Source organism: Asterias amurensis, chromosome 2 (assembly GCF_032118995.1).
Source record: "Asterias amurensis chromosome 2, ASM3211899v1".
In the NCBI taxonomy this organism is placed as follows: domain Eukaryota; kingdom Metazoa; phylum Echinodermata; class Asteroidea; order Forcipulatida; family Asteriidae; genus Asterias; species Asterias amurensis.
This window is the reverse complement of record NC_092649.1, coordinates 26928152-26943824: the sequence shown is the minus strand read 5'-3', so window position 1 is coordinate 26943824 and position 15673 is coordinate 26928152. Positions and strand designations below refer to the sequence as shown.

General features: G+C 40.2%; 1 protein-coding gene, 1 non-coding gene and 1 pseudogene across 2 annotated transcripts; 1 reads left to right on the top strand and 2 right to left on the bottom strand.

The window, feature by feature from the left end:
- Positions 1 to 1150: 1150 nt before the first annotated feature.
- LOC139954174 (uncharacterized) lies at positions 1151 to 5809 on the bottom strand. The gene is made up of 2 exons (XM_071953873.1): positions 5702 to 5809; positions 1151 to 4660 (listed from the first exon to the last, which is right to left on the bottom strand). Exon 2 carries the CDS (start codon positions 4652 to 4654, stop codon positions 2363 to 2365), a length of 2292 nt encoding a protein of 763 aa, XP_071809974.1. The 5' UTR covers positions 4655 to 4660; positions 5702 to 5809; the 3' UTR covers positions 1151 to 2362.
- Positions 5810 to 7995: 2186 nt separating this feature from the next.
- LOC139954165 (uncharacterized) lies at positions 7996 to 14153 on the bottom strand (annotated as a pseudogene).
- Positions 8631 to 8702, top strand: Trnap-ugg (transfer RNA proline (anticodon UGG)). The gene has a single exon. It is a non-coding gene; the product is annotated as a tRNA-Pro (tRNA).
- Positions 14154 to 15673: the final 1520 nt, after the last annotated feature.

The window sequence follows — 15673 nt, the reverse complement described above, 5'->3', positions numbered from 1 at the left end:
AGAAGAAACCGTTTGAGTTATGTCACGATGACGTCATCAATTCTTGAGTTATGAATTTTCAAAGTTTATTATTTCAAAAAATCATAACTTTTGATCTACATGATGGGTTGTTACAATCGACACATCATCGGAAAGTTCGTTAAAAACTCCGTAAATGCCTCGCAGACGTGATCCCATTTTGAGCTCGTCTTCTGGTTCAAAATCGAGTTTGAAAGTTCACAATTTCTTTATAAAGAACTACGAAATTTCCCCATTGGTTGTGCGTAACACTTGTGGCGTACACGTGTAGTGTATAAGGCATAATTTATTTGGTGGCATGCTGCCAAGTTTGTTGTACTCTGTGCCATAGCGTGATATGCATAGAGCTATATAGCTATGCAGAACGCTGCGAAAACGATTTCATTTCAATCTTCAGCGTCAAATTGTTCAAATGTTACCCTTCTGATGGCTTAGTGGTCAATGTGGAATTGAAGACGAAGTTTCGCTGAGATGGCCACCTACTTCAGTGATTAATGGGACTTTTAATTATGTGAGAAAACAACAGTACAAAATGACGAACATTGGTCATGTTTTGGTTAAACACCGAGAAGAATAGAGACGTTACATCGATCGACCACTCCCCCCGGGTGAAGGGCGTTTTGGGCCCACGGAATTCACGTCAGTATTACGATATCTATTACTTCTTGAACTTAGCATAATCATCAACTGTTTTGATTATTTGTTAAAACAACTATCCAAGTTATTTTGAGTTAAATATTTTGAAGAAAAAAAATCTCTGAAATAACATAAGCCCTTTCAAACTTTCTCTAGTAAGAAAGGACGTTACGTAAACTAATCTATTTCTACCTCCATGCACAGACATGGATGTTACAATACAAAACATTCAAAGAAAACAGAATGGTTAAAGCATAAGGCCCAAGCAATTAGGAGTGGTCTTGCTAAAATAAACTGCCGGATTAAACAAAACTTTAGTACAAACAAATCAATAAAACAATCCAGATTTTCATCTTCTTCTTCTCTTCGTCCCTTGTCCTCGAACAAAAGCACACTTCCCAAACTCGTATGAACTTGAAACTTCGCACATAGTTAGATATGCATTAGGAGTGGAATAATGTGTTAGTTAGGTCATGATGATGTCATCCATTCTTGAGTAATAAAAATTCAAATTATTATTTCAAAAAATCATTATTTTTGATTCACGTTTTTTTTTTACTTCTTTTTAAAAATATTATCAATAGAGCGCGAAAAAGCTTCATGAAGAATAGTCTTCGTTCAAGGCGGTTAAAACATACATGCCCCTTACAGTCTTTTCTTCAGTCGTCAGTCAATATTTCCTAAGTTCATATTTCCTAAACTACATAAGCTATTTTGACAATCTGTACATCATATGAAAGGGCTTTACGTACTTGACAGAAATGGATATGTTGGTGAACTTTCGTTGACCTTTTGACCTGTTTAAACGGGAAGTGACTGTGAAATGATTTGAAAGGGCGTGGTTTATTGTCTTTTAGGTCGAAAAAACATCCTTTGATGCTTTACCATCACACCATACAAGTATTACCGATGACATCACCAAACATACACTTTTACTAGATGACGTAATCATGTGGTTTTGACAGTTTTTGTAATTTGAATCATTTATTACAAATCTTGAGAACAAAGCAAGGTGTAATATTTGTTTTTTAATCCAGGCTTTTACTCCCGGAAACCGAACACCTTGAGTTTGTTCACAAACTCTCAATCTCTAGTTTATAAAGTTTCAAATTTTTAAGCATTTTTTTTTTCGTGATGTTTCTTAATATAATGTACAAGACGCCAGCAAAAACTGGGTTAGATTTTCTGAGTATTTTTGACAAAACTTTAACACTAATTTTGTGTTTGCAAATCATGCACCGAACAACAACTGTCATTGCGGCTATTACCTATTAGTATTACACGAGAGTCGAGTCGCGGATTGGTTTTGACTACTAAAATTAAGAAACCTTAAAATAACGGTGGAAAAATGAGTGGATCGTTGGCAAAATGTGTGTCAGTTTATGCACAACAACATTGTTCAATGTAATTATAGGCCAGTACCAGCAATGTGTAACTCCACATGGCATTACAAAATGTTTCAAGTTCAATCGGTCGTTTTCGGAGTAACAAACAAAAACCTGTTTTCAAACATCGAGTTTTGAACCAGTGAGGTCAAACATTGTTGAGTAATATCAATGGGAGCTTTCCATCGTGCTCATCATAAGGCCTATTGTTAAAAAACTGTGCTTATGTTATTTACAATTTATTTTTACCAAAGTGTTGTGGATATTCTTTAAAACATACAACGCTTCTGTATCTGTGGGAAAAGCCATCTTCATTTCCAAAACTAAGGGTCAGATACACTTTCATACAATTCTTCATCTCCTTTGTTCTCTCCGTTGCCTCCACTATGATCCTCAGCGGTCTGAGCGTAGGTCTGAGATGGTTGGCGACGCCCTGTAGTAGGACTATCCGCATATCTAAGAGTGGTCTGCTGTCCACTTGGAACCTCATAGCCTCCGCCAAGGGCTTTGTTAACGCAACCTCCCTCCGAGTCATCGTTGTCACCTTTACTGAAGCCAACTTTCAGATCGGAGGTTTGAGATGCAGATGTGGAGTTGGCTTCTTGCTGTTTCTTGCGATACCGACGGAGGAATATGATACCAGCAAATACAGCAACCGTTATTATAATGGTGATAAACATTGTGGGGAGAACGGAAGAAGCAAGTGAGTGCGGCTGTGGGGCGTCTGATTTAGAGGTAGTCACTGTAAGGTTGACCTCGGCTCTCCCTTCACCCAAGATGTTATGGGCAAGACATGTGTACCTCCCTTCGTCATGTTTCTCCACTGGTGTGATATGCAGAATTTGTCCTCGCAGAATAGTGAATCTTCCTTCGTCATGAGCTAGTATCTCTGTGTCGTTTGGTGAGAGCCAAGTTACGGTCGGAGCAGGAATGCCAGTAGCTGTACATATGAGAGTCACAGATTTTCCAGCCAGGGCTGTCAGCTGCTTGTCCACCATCGCCATCGGTGCTTGACATAAGAAGTCATGACTGTCCAAGTCTGTTATCACTGACCCATAGTAATGATTCGGTCCTTCACATCGAGGCTCAACGTACGGTGGATTGTTACGCAGCCAGTCTCGCAGACCTGTGAGCCTACAGTCACACTGCAGTGGGTTGCCTTCTAGCTCGAGTTTGGACAAAGCTCTATTTCTCCCAGATAGCGAATCACCAGGCACGACTTGGATCAAGTTATAACTCAGATCAAGTACTTGCAAGTAATCACAGAAACCCAAGATAGTTTCTGCATCGTGAATCAGATTGTGAGCAAGTGAGAGATCCTGTAGGTTTGTAAGATTAATAAGAGGACAGTCCTGCAGGTCGACCAGCTGAAGCTCATTTTGGGATAAGTCCAAGTTTATAATTTCAGGCACCAGTTGAAACATCAGCATGTTAACGCTAGTGAGTTGATTCCCTGCGAGGTACAGACGCTTCAACGACAATAGACCCATGAAGTAATCAGCATGTAACGTGGTGAGTCGGTTGTTGGTGATGGACAGCTCAAATAAGATAGACTGGTTGAAAAATACTCCAAACAAAGACGTCAGGGCATTGTCGTCGAGATACAGTGACCTTAGCATGGTGAGTTGACTCAGTGCAGTGGATGAGATGAACAAGAGACGATTATTGGCTACATGCAGTTCAGTCAGATTGAACAATCTTGACAGGGTTGTCGAGGACAGGTTTGCCAGCAGGTTGGTATCGGCGTTCAAGAACTCCAGACCTTCGGCCCAGTATGGTTGAATCAATGAATCGAAAGAGTTGTTGCTCATGTCCAATCTCTTCATCGTGTTTCCGTTTTGAGCTAGGTCAATATTATTCCAGTTTGACAATCCGTTACTGCCTACGTTTAATGTATCTGGAGTTGCGCCAATGCTTACGCCCTGTAGTTGGTTGTGAGTAAGTGAACATATGTCGATGCTGAGGTATGGGCCCTGGAATTCCAGATATTGTATTTTATTATGATCTAAAAAAAAAGAAGTAGGCCTACCTCCGTAACTACTGCGCGTATAAAATCTCACGTAAGTCAGTCGGTTAAACTGCAGGCTGATATCGGTATTTAACCGATCATTATACAAGGTTACATAAAAATAATCGATTAAATTAAAATCGGCCGAGATCCGCAGCAATGTGCCGCAGTGTGGAATATAGAATAAACTTGTAATTGAGTTATAGTCTACTGAGAGCTCAGTGAGAGAGCTCAGCTGACAAGTAGAGGGCAAGTAAGAAATTAAATTGTGCTTAACAGACACTATCTGCAGGCTATCTAGCTCACTGGATTCCAACAGTGACGTCACATCAGATACGTTATTGTAGTCAAGGTACAGTTCAGCCAGCCTGGAGAATGTGCCATTGAAATCGTCTGGTGACAACTCTGATATGATGTTGTGGCTTAGATCCATGATGATGGCGTGTGGGTAGTTGACGGGGATGCAGTCAAGATTGAGTGAGGAGCAGTCAGCCTCAGCAGTGACGTAGTCGTAAACACACTGCGCATGACTGCAGGTTGATGACTGAGAGATGCCGATACAGACACCAAGACAACAAAGAAACAGTGTCCATTCAGTGGATCCCATTGTTTCCTAAAGAAGGGACAGATCAACAAATACTCCCGTCAACCACAAACTTGCTCAGTGTTTTTGTGCAAAAGACGAACAAGGAAGGAACATTATTAGGCAAACACTTGTTTTCTTAGTATACGTTTCTTCACTTTCCAGTTGTTAGGAAAAATCTCACGGTTGGGAATAGAACTTTAGTTTACCAACTTACTAGGTATTTCACGAACTCCACTGAATATTAAGATAAGGATGATAAGAGGATTGTCTTTGCTACAAGTCCGCTTTAGCCCCCCCCCCCCCCCCCCCCCAGCATGGTTGTGGCGCTTAACAAAATAAAGATAAACAGTTTTGTTTGGAACAACAAAAAAAGTCACGCTACAACACGCTAGAATGTGCTGGATAATAATATGAGATACTTTCACGTAGGTGACCCTCAAACTTGGATATGAAGATACATGCAGCAAATTAACTTATTTATCAGCCTAAAGCCCGTTCCCCTACCCAAATTTAAAAAGATGGTTCGATACACAAGCCAAACTGTCCATTCCCTGAACTTTTAGAACAATATTAATCTCTTTCTTAATATTGCAGCACATTTTGCACTCTCACAATACATAATCACTCCAGAACACCCATTCTTAATGAGTAATCTGATTTAAAGACACTGGACACTATAAGTGATTGTCAAAGACCAGTCTTCACACTTGGTGTTTTTCAACATGTGCATAAAATAACAAACCTGTGAAAATTTGAGCTCAATTGGTGGTCGAAGTTGTGAGATAATAAAGAAAGAAAAAACACCCTTGTCACACGAAGTTGTGTGCTTTCAGATGCTTGATTTCGAGACCTCAAAATTCTAAACCTGAGGTCTCGAAATCAAATTCGTGGAAAATTACTTCTTTCTCGAAAACTACATCACTTCAGTGGGAGCCGTTTCTCGCAATGTTTTATACTATCAACCTCTCCCTAACTGGTTACAAAGTAAGTTTTTATGCTAATAATTACTTTGAGTAATTACCAATAGTGTCCACTGCCTTTAAAATGTTTTTTTTTAACTGTACATACCTATGGAGTTTTCGTTGCCAACAAGATAGGAAAAACGGAGAAAATGTTTCAGAGTCCAGGTTATTGTTTTACCAACTAACTTCCTTATGTGATCAAGGTACCACAACAAAGTATAATAAATTTGTTTTGCTGATTCTAAGGTGCACCATCAATGCCATGGACAAAAACTGCTTTGACAATCGGCTCGGCGTAAAACTTGAGATCAAATAAGATATATCTGAGGTTCAGACGTTCTGTTGTTCGCAGTCACGTGTTGGGATTTATTTAATAATAATGGATATCAACGAATTAAGTTGTACACCCCTCTGAATATTTCCTCCAACTTGTTCATCATTTATAATGTAGCATTTCGTGGCCCCCATACTTTTTGCCCCACCTTATTTCCAGGGGCTTCCCCTTTATGTCATTACAGCATACTTGGTGCTTTGATATTCAAATATTTTGAACTTTGATTTCCATTATGGTAGAATAACTGAACTGAAAGGCGAGTCAACATCAAGATTACCATTTGAATATGATGGTCGTGAATATTATACAGCCAACAGCAGCAAGGTTAATACGTACTGTATTATAAATGGTTTGTGTACAAATAATGCTCGTGATACAGAACTTATAGGAACACATGCATTTGTATGGGTCTTAATCATTCCATTGAAAGTTGCTTTTGCGGTCTCTACGGTAGAATGTATCACAGAGTCTAGTCCATTCGATTTCACTTTATTGTTTAAGAACTCGAAAAGTATCTAAATCTATAGGTCTCAGTGTTTTAGAGGCGTAAATCAAGTTGGGAGGGGAGAGTGGAGGGGTACGGGCTAGTCGCCCCCCCCCCCTGCCACGGCTGAAATGTAAAGGCCTCGGTGTTTTTAGTGGCCTAAATCAAGTTGGGGCAGGGGAGGGGAGGGGTACGGGGCTAGTCGCCTCCCCTGCCACGGCTGAAATCGACAGCGGCTTGTGGTGACGTAGTCGTTGATCCAGAGATGCAGATTGTGCTTTGGGGGACAACACCCCCCCCCCCCCCCCCCAAAAAAAAAAAAAAAAAAAAAAAAAAAAAAAAACTTCGCAAGGAGAAACTCGGATTGAGAATTACATGTGAGTGGCTGGCCCTTGGTGTGCTTGCTTGAGGACAATTTGGAATATTTCAATTTCAAATTGGAATCAGCCTTTACAAACAGGGAGTTCACACAGACATTTCACAGTTCCGTTTTGCCTGGTTGTTATTTTCTTGTACATCAGAGAACTGGGTTATTCACAAACTCACATTTCTCAGAACTCAAATTATGAGCATGGTAAAGTGAACACAATATACAGCAAAATACTGATTATGAAGTTTAATATACTAGAACTTTTTTACTATTTTGTGTGTGAAATATTTCCCTCTGTGATGAAGTCTTTTTAATAGAGAGAACTGTATCTGAAAAACCCAAAAGGACAAACTGCAATAGCAATAATTTCGGTGTTACAACCAAATTGCTCAGAACTGTTTTTACTGTTTTCTGCCGATTTACACAGCGGATTAAGCCAAAATTGGTTTCATTGGATGATGGATGATCTTAACAGACACACTGTCCATTCTACCAAACCTGAACAAAACCTTTAAAGGCACTGGACACTATTGGTAATCATTGTTAGCATAAAAACTTCCTTGTTAACGATCAATGGAGAGGCTGTTAATAGTATAAAACATTGTGAGAAACGGCTCCCTCTGAAGTAAAGTAGTTTTCGAGAAAGAATGTTCCACTAAAATATTTGAATTTTATTTCGAGACCTCAGAGTTTGATTTTGAGCTCTCGAAATCAAGGATCTGAAAGTACATAACTTCGTGGGACAAGGGTGTTTTTTGTTCCATTATACTCTCGCAACTTCGACGACCAATTGAGTTCAAATTTTCACAGGTTTGTTATTCCGTGCATATGTTGAGATACAACAAACGAGAAGACTGGTCTTTCACAATTACCATAGGTGTCCAGTGTTTTTAAGAACCCAATGTAACTCAAATGGTGTTTGAAGCTTTGCATGGTGTGGAGAATAAGAGAAACTTAGATATAAATATGAATAGTAAACTTGCGGGACAACCATGAGTAAATCTCTATTTGAAGGAGTGGTGGCTCTGAAAAGAGCCGGTTTGGTCTCGACGTTTCGAACAATACTCTTCTGCTGAAGACGAGCAGAGTATACTGTTCGAAACGTCGAGACCAAACCGGCTCTTTTCAGAGCCACCACCCTTCAAATAGAGATTTTACTCATGGTTGTACCCGCTAGTTTACTATTTATATTTATATTTATAGTTTCTCTTATGTAACTCATTCAATGGCGGCACGTGATGCATATTACGCTGCAAGTGCAACGAAACATTAGTTCAAGGATACGTGTCACGGTACACAATGCTGAATGAAAAGTACCAAAACCGACACTGTCAACAAAATAGTATAATACTCAACATCTACAGTCACGAGTTGCTTGTGAAGAATTACAAATTAAGTTTTAGTTTCCCGTCAAAAAGGGAAATAGAGTGATTTTGTATAAAAGTATCAATTGGATATAGCAATTGGAGTTGTTATGAACTTCCTTATGCTATTACCTTAGCCAAACTTTTGACATCCCCCACACACACCCAATATATTGAACAAAATTCCTAGTTAAACATTAAACCGAGAGACGTGGACACATCTTCATGATCTTATAGTCACTTTCGGTAAAATAAACTTCTGTCAATACTTAAATTAATGTTCTTCCTTGAGTCTCTGTTTCGACCGGCATTGATTACAACATCATGTGATGTTGCTCAAATACTACGATGACCACAAACTGTTTTACAAACAGAACATAGACTTGGTTCCAAGTCCGTGATCGTGGTTTTTAGTAGTCCTGCATGATATAGCCGATACATTATTGGCTGAAACAGTGCCCTGTTGTGGATAATATTCAAGTAGGCTGGTTGGTCTAGTGGCATGATTCTCGCTTTGGGTGCGAGAGGCCCCGGGTTCGACTCCCGGACCAGCCCTTCATTTTCATAACTGTTTGACCACCTTTGGCCAAGTCAATCAAGAAATACGGTTGTTTTACACTCAAAGCACTTAGTCTTCAATTCAGCTTACTAATGTATACTTCTTCAGACTGCAAAGGCCTGGCGATTTAATTTTCCTGACAGTTTAACTATTTTCCTCTTTCAAAATAAAAACAACTTTGTTTACTGTGCTCTTCTCATTTTTGCCAATGACCAACTTGCTGCCTGGAATCGTTAAGCACTCTAAAGAAAACCTCCCCGGGTCAGAATTGACCCTGATTCCAGCTCTGATGGTTCCCGACCCAGTTGTGGGTCAGGCTGACCCGTGGAATGGTTAAAGTAGTGGCCGGAATTTCTTTCAGATTCAGTTTGTCATGTAACGTTCCTGGGCCATTCTGACTTCGGGACATACTGACCCCGAGATATTAGTGACCATTATTGTAATCCATGCAAAGAAACACAATTCAATTTTATGTATTTTAATCCCATCACCATATCCTACATAATCTGAATACTGGACCATATATTATTTAATTTACATGCACTTCATTTTGATATTATCTTAAAGATGTGATGGGGAAAGCATGTTAATGGCACTGGACATAATTGGTATTTGTGACCATCCACCACCAATGGGCTGTAAAGTCGCACTTGCACATTGCAGAGCATATTAAATTGTTTGGGTTTTCAAGAAATCTTTGAGAAATCTGAATAAAAAAGTAGGTGGCTTTGAGAAATCATAACTTCGTCAAGAAAAGTCTGATTTAAATGTGGATGGTATCATTTTGAAGGCTGATTACACACTCTCTCCAATAATGCATTAGCACATAACAGTAAAAGTGTCAACTTTACAGCCCATTGGTGGTGGATGGTCACTTTGTCAAAGACCACGTATCCCAATTCGTGGTGTGTCCCAACATTATGCATAAAAAGCAAAATTCAAAAACGACGGTCAGAAGGAGCCGTTTCTCACAATATATTTTATAATCATCGGCTCTCCACTGAACGTTTACTAAGTATAAGTGTTTATGCTACATTGAGTGATTAAACCAATAGTGTCCATGCATTTAAAGTCATAATTTAACGAGGTGTGTTCGTCCTTGTCCATAATTCAATCGTGTTCATGTTGCAACTGATGACAAAATCAGTCAAGTGAGAAACATAATTTCCAAATACAGTCCTTGAACTTTAACCTCCCCCTGGTGTGTCCTCACGAGAGAACTTTATTTTTCGAGTGTTTGAGGCTGTACAATTTGTGTTTAGTTAGCAGATTTTACCGTTAATGTTAACGGCTGATTGGTCTAGTGGTATGATTCTCGCTTAGGGTGCGAGAGGTCCCGGGTTCAATTCCGGGACCAGCCCGATTAGAATTTTAAACAGCTCTCATACAGAGACGAGTATGACTTTTGGAAAAAAAAGTACGTTACATTTTGGTTATAAAGATGAACAAACCCCGTGATGCAACATTTACATTGCAATACAAACATTAGTATTTCAATAATTATTATATTTTTCTTCCATTCTGTGTATTATACAATGTGTTATGTAATCTTTAGCGCAGTATACATTTGAATTATCACTAAATCTATAATGTTAAAAAAAAATTGAAAGAACAACGCAAAATCAAAATAATGCCTAATGACTTAGTAAGAGCATGGAGGAAGGAATAGAAGGAGCTCGAACGACCCACAAAACCGCAGAGTAACAAAAGAATATCCTGACAATGCCCCCGTCTAACCAGTGAAAAAAGATAGGAGACCTTCAGCTGGGCGGCCGATTAACGAGCAGGATTAGATTTCTTTGTATAGAACGTGCGGTACCGCCGCTCTGCACCGTTGCCTTCGTGTAAAGTTGAACCATTGGAGACAAGAATTGTGAATACACACGTTTTCATTTACCATTTGTGGTGTTTCACTGAAACATCATGGCATATTTTTTCATTTTTTGTGACTTTCCGGTCACTAGCGGTGGTTCAAAATTTGGGTATTAGCACACGAGGGTGGTTGGTATTCAATTATGTTTTTCGATTTGGTGAGCACAAGTGTACACAATTGTTATCAGGTTTGTTTTTCTGTATTATATCCATACGACATACGACACCATGGTTGAGTGAAGAACCAAGTGCGCACGCGCAAACTCACATACGCCAGGTCGCCCATTGTCTGTATAAGGTATGTGGGTGATTACGAGTTGTTAAACGTCCGCGGTACCGCACGTTCGACTTTTGATGTCCCTTCCTTCAAGCTCCTTCTATTCCTTCCTTGGAGTTGGCTTCTTGCTGTTTCCTGTGATACCGACGGAGGAATATGATACCAGCAAATACAGCAACCGTATATTGTAATGGCGATAAACATTGTGGGGAGAACGGAAGAAGCTAGTGAGTGTGGCTGTGGGGCGTCTGATTTAGAGGTAGTCACTGTAAGGTTGACCTCGGCTCTCCCTTCACCCAAGATGTTATGGGCAAGACATGTGTACCTCCCTTCGTCATGTTTCTCAACTGGTGTGATATGCAGAATCTTTCCTCGCAGAATGGTGAATCTTCCTTCGTCATGAGCTAGTATCTCTGTGTCGTTTGGTGAGAGCCATGTTACGGTCGGAGCAGGAATGCCAGTAGCTGAACATATGAGAGTCACAGATTTTCCAGCCAGGGCTGTCAGCTGTTTGTCCACCATCGCCATCGGTGCTTGACATAAGAAGTCATGACTGTCCAGGTCTGTTATCACTGACCCATAGTAATGATTCGGTCCTTCACATCGAGGCTCAACGTATGGTGGATTGTTACGCAGCCAGTCTCGTAGACCTGTGAGCCTACAGTCACACTGCAGTGGGTTGCCTTCTAGCTCGAGTTTGGACAAAGCTCTATTCCTCCCAGATAGCGAATCACCGGGCACGACTTGGATCAAGTTATAACTCAGATCCAGTACTTGCAAGGTATCACAGAAGCCCAAGATAGTGTCTGCATCATGAATCAGATTGTGAGCAAGTGAGAGATCCTGTAGGTTTGTAAGATTAACAAGAGGACAGTCCTGCAGGTCGACCAGCTGAAGCTCATTTCGGGATAAGTCCACGTTTATAATTTCAGGCACCAGTTGAAACATCAGCATGTTAACGCTAGTGAGTTGATTCCCTGCGAGGTACAGACGCTTCAACGACAACAGACCCATGAAGTAATCAGAATGTAACATGGTGAGTCGGTTGTTGGTGATGGACAGCTCAAATAAGATAGACTGGTTGAAAAATACTCCTCCAAACAATGACGTCAGGGCATTGTCGTCGAGATACAGTGACCTTAGCATGGTGAGTTGACTCAGTGCAGTGGATGAGATGAACAAGAGACGATTATTGGCTACATGCAGTTCAGTCAGATCGACAAATCCTGACAGGGTTGTCGAGGACAGGTTTGCTAGCAGGTTGGTATCGGCGTTTAAGAACTCCAGCCCTTCGGCCCAAGGTGGTTGAATCAATGAATCGAAGGAATTGTTGCTCATGTCCATTCTTTTCATCGTGTTTCTGTATCGACTGATGTAGAAGCTATTCCAGTTTGACAATCCGTTACTGCCTACGTTTAATGTATCTAGAGTTGCGTCAATGCTTACCGACTGTAGTTGGTTGTGATTAAGTGAGTATATATCGATGCTGAGGAGGTCTCGGCCACGGATATCCAGATATTGTATTTCATTGTGATCTAAAAGAAAAGAAGTAGGCCTACCTCCGTAACTCCCGCGCGAATAAATATGCACCCTAGCCAGTCGGTTAAACTGCAGGCTGATATTAGCATTTAGCGGAGTATACAAGTCAACACGATCGATTAAATTAGAATCGGCTGAGAACCGCTGCAATGTGTCGCAGCGTGGAATATAAGATAAACGTGTAATGGAGTTATAGTCTACTAAGAGCTCAGTGAGAGAGCTCAGCTGACAAGTATTCGGCAAGTCAGAAATGACGTTGTGATCAACAGACAATATCTGCAGGCTATCAAGCTCACTGGATTCCAGCAGTGACGTCACATCAGATATGTTATTGTAGTCAAGGTACAGTTCAGCCAGGCTGGAGAATGTGCCGTTGAAATCGTCTGGTGACAGCTCTGATATGTTGTTGTGGCTTAGATCCATGATAATGGCGTCTGGGTAGTTGACGGGGATGCAGTCAAGATTGAGTGAGGAGCAGTCAGCCTTTGCAGTGACGTAGTCGTAATCACACTGCGCATGACTGCAGGTTGATGACTGAGAGATGCCGATACAGACACCAAGACAACAAAGGAACAGTGTCCATTCAGTGGATCCCATTGTTTCCTAAAGAAGGGACAGATCAACAAATACTCCCGTCAACCACAAAGTTGCTCAGTGTTTTTGCGCAAAAGACGAACAAGGAAGGAACATTATTAGGCAAACACTTGTTTTCTTAGTATCAGTTGTACACTTTCCAGTTGTTAGGAAAAATCTCACGGTTGGGAATAGAACTTTAGTTTATCAACTTACTAGGTACTTCACGAACTCCACTGAATATTAAGGAAAGGGTGATAAGAGAATTGTCTTTGCTACAAGTCCGCCTTAGGCCCCCCCCCCCCCAGCATGGTTGTGGCGCATAACAAAATAAAGATAAACAGTTTTGTTTGGAACAACAAACAAAGTCACGCTACAACACGCTAGAATGTGCTGGATAGTAATATGAGATACTTTCACGTAGGTGACCCTCAAACTTGGATCTGAAGATACATGCAGCAAATTAACTTATTTATCAGCCTAAAGCCCGTTCCCCTAAGACCCCTACCCAAATTTAAAAAGATGGTTTGATACACAATTGCCAAACTGCCCATTCCCTGCTTTTAGAACAATATTATTCTCTTTCTTAATATTGCAGCACATTTTGCACTCTCAGAATACATAATCACTCCAGAACACCCATTCTTAATGAGTAATCTGATTTAAAGACACTGGACACTATAAGTGATTGTCAAAGACCAGTCTTCACACTTGGTGTTTCTCAACATGTGCATAAAAAACAAACCTGTGAAAATTTGAGCTCAATTGGTCGTCGAAGTTGTGAGATAATAAAGAAAGAAAAAACACCCTTGTCACACGAAGTTGTGTGCTTTCAGATGCTTGATTTCGAGACCTCAAAATTCTAAACCTGAGGTCTCGAAATCAAATTCGTGGAAAATTACTTCTTTCTCGAAAACTACATCACTTCAGTGCGAGCCGTTTCTCGCAATGTGTTATACTATCAATCTCTCCCTATAACTGGTTACAAAGTAAGGTTTTATGCTAATAATTATTTTGAGTAATTACCAATAGTGTCCACTGCCTTTAAAATGTTTTTTTTTAACTGTACATACCTATGGAGTTTTCGTTGCCAACAAGATAGGAAAAAACGGAGAAAATGTTTCAGAGTCCAGGTTATTTTTGTACAAACTAACTTCCTTATGTGATCAAGGTACCACAACAAAGTATACTAAATTTGTTTTGCTGATTCTAAGGTGCACCATCGATGTCATGGAAAAAACTGCTTTGACAATCGGCTCGGCGTAAAACTTGAGATCAAATAAGATATATCTGAGGTTTAGACGTTCTGTTGTTCGCAGTCACGTGTTGGGATTTATTTAATAATAATGGATATCAACGAATTAAGTTGTACACCCCTCTGAATATTTCCCCAACTTGTTCATCATTTATAATGTAGCATTTCGTGGCCTCCATACTTTTTGGCCCACCTTACTTCCAGCGGCTTCACATTTATGTAATTACACCATACTTGGTGCATTGATATTCAAATACTATGAATGTGATCTCCGTTTATGGTAGAATAACTCGACTGAAAGGCGAGTCAACATCAACATCAACATTTGAATATGAATATGAATGTCGTGAATTTCAGCAGCCAACAGCAGCAAGGTTAATACGTAATGTATTATAACTGGTTTGTGTACAAATAATGCTCGTGATAAAGAACTTATAGGAACACATGCATTTGTATAGGTCTTAATCATTCCATTGAAAATTGCTTTTGCGGTCTCTACGGTAGAATGTATCACAGAGTCTAGTCCATTCGATTTCACTTTATTATTTAAGAACTCGAAAAGTATCTAAATCTATAGGTCTCAGTGTTTTATTGGCGTAAATCAAGTTGGGAGGGGAGAGTGGAGAGGTACGGGCTAGTCGCCCCCCCCCCCTTGCCACGGCTGAAATTTAAAGGCCTCGGTGTTTTTAGTGGCCTAAATCAAGTTGGGGGAGGGAAGGGGTACGGGGCTAGTCGCCTCCCCTGCCACGGCTGAAATCGACAGCGGCTTGTGGTGACGTAGTCGTTGATCCAGAGATGCAGATTGTGCTTTGGGGGACATATAAATATGAATAGTAAACTTGCGGGACAACCATGAGTAAATCTCTATTTGAAGGAGTGGTGGCTCTGAAAAGAGCCGGTTTGGTCTCGACGTTTCGAACAATACTCTTCTGCTGAAGACAAGCAGAGTATACTGTTCGAAACGTCGAGACAAAACCGGCTCTTTTTAGAGCCACCACTCCTTCAAATACAGATTTTACTCATGGTTGTACCCGCTAGTTTACTATTTATATTTATATTTATAGTTTCTCTTATGTAACTCATTCAATGGCGGCACGTGATGCATATTACGCTGCAAGTGCAACGAAACATTAGTTCAAGGATACGTGTCACGGTACACAATGCTGAATGAAAAGTACCAAAACCGACACTGTCAACAAAATAGTATAATACTCAACATCTAGAGTCACGAGTTGCTTGTGAAGAATTACAAATTAAGTTTTAGTTTCCCGTCAAAAAGGGAAATAGAGTGATTTTGTATAAAAGTATCAATTGGATATAGCAATTGGAGTTGTTATGAACTTCCTTATGCTATTACCTTAGCCAAACTTTTGACATCCCCCACACACACCCAATATATTGAACAAAATTCCTAGTTAAACATTAAACCGAGAGACGTGGACACATCTTCA

Coding starts and splice junctions, on each gene's coding strand:
- LOC139954174 (XM_071953873.1), bottom strand. CDS start 4,654: ATGGGATCCACTGAATGGACACTGTTTCTTTGTTGTCTTGGTGTCTGT.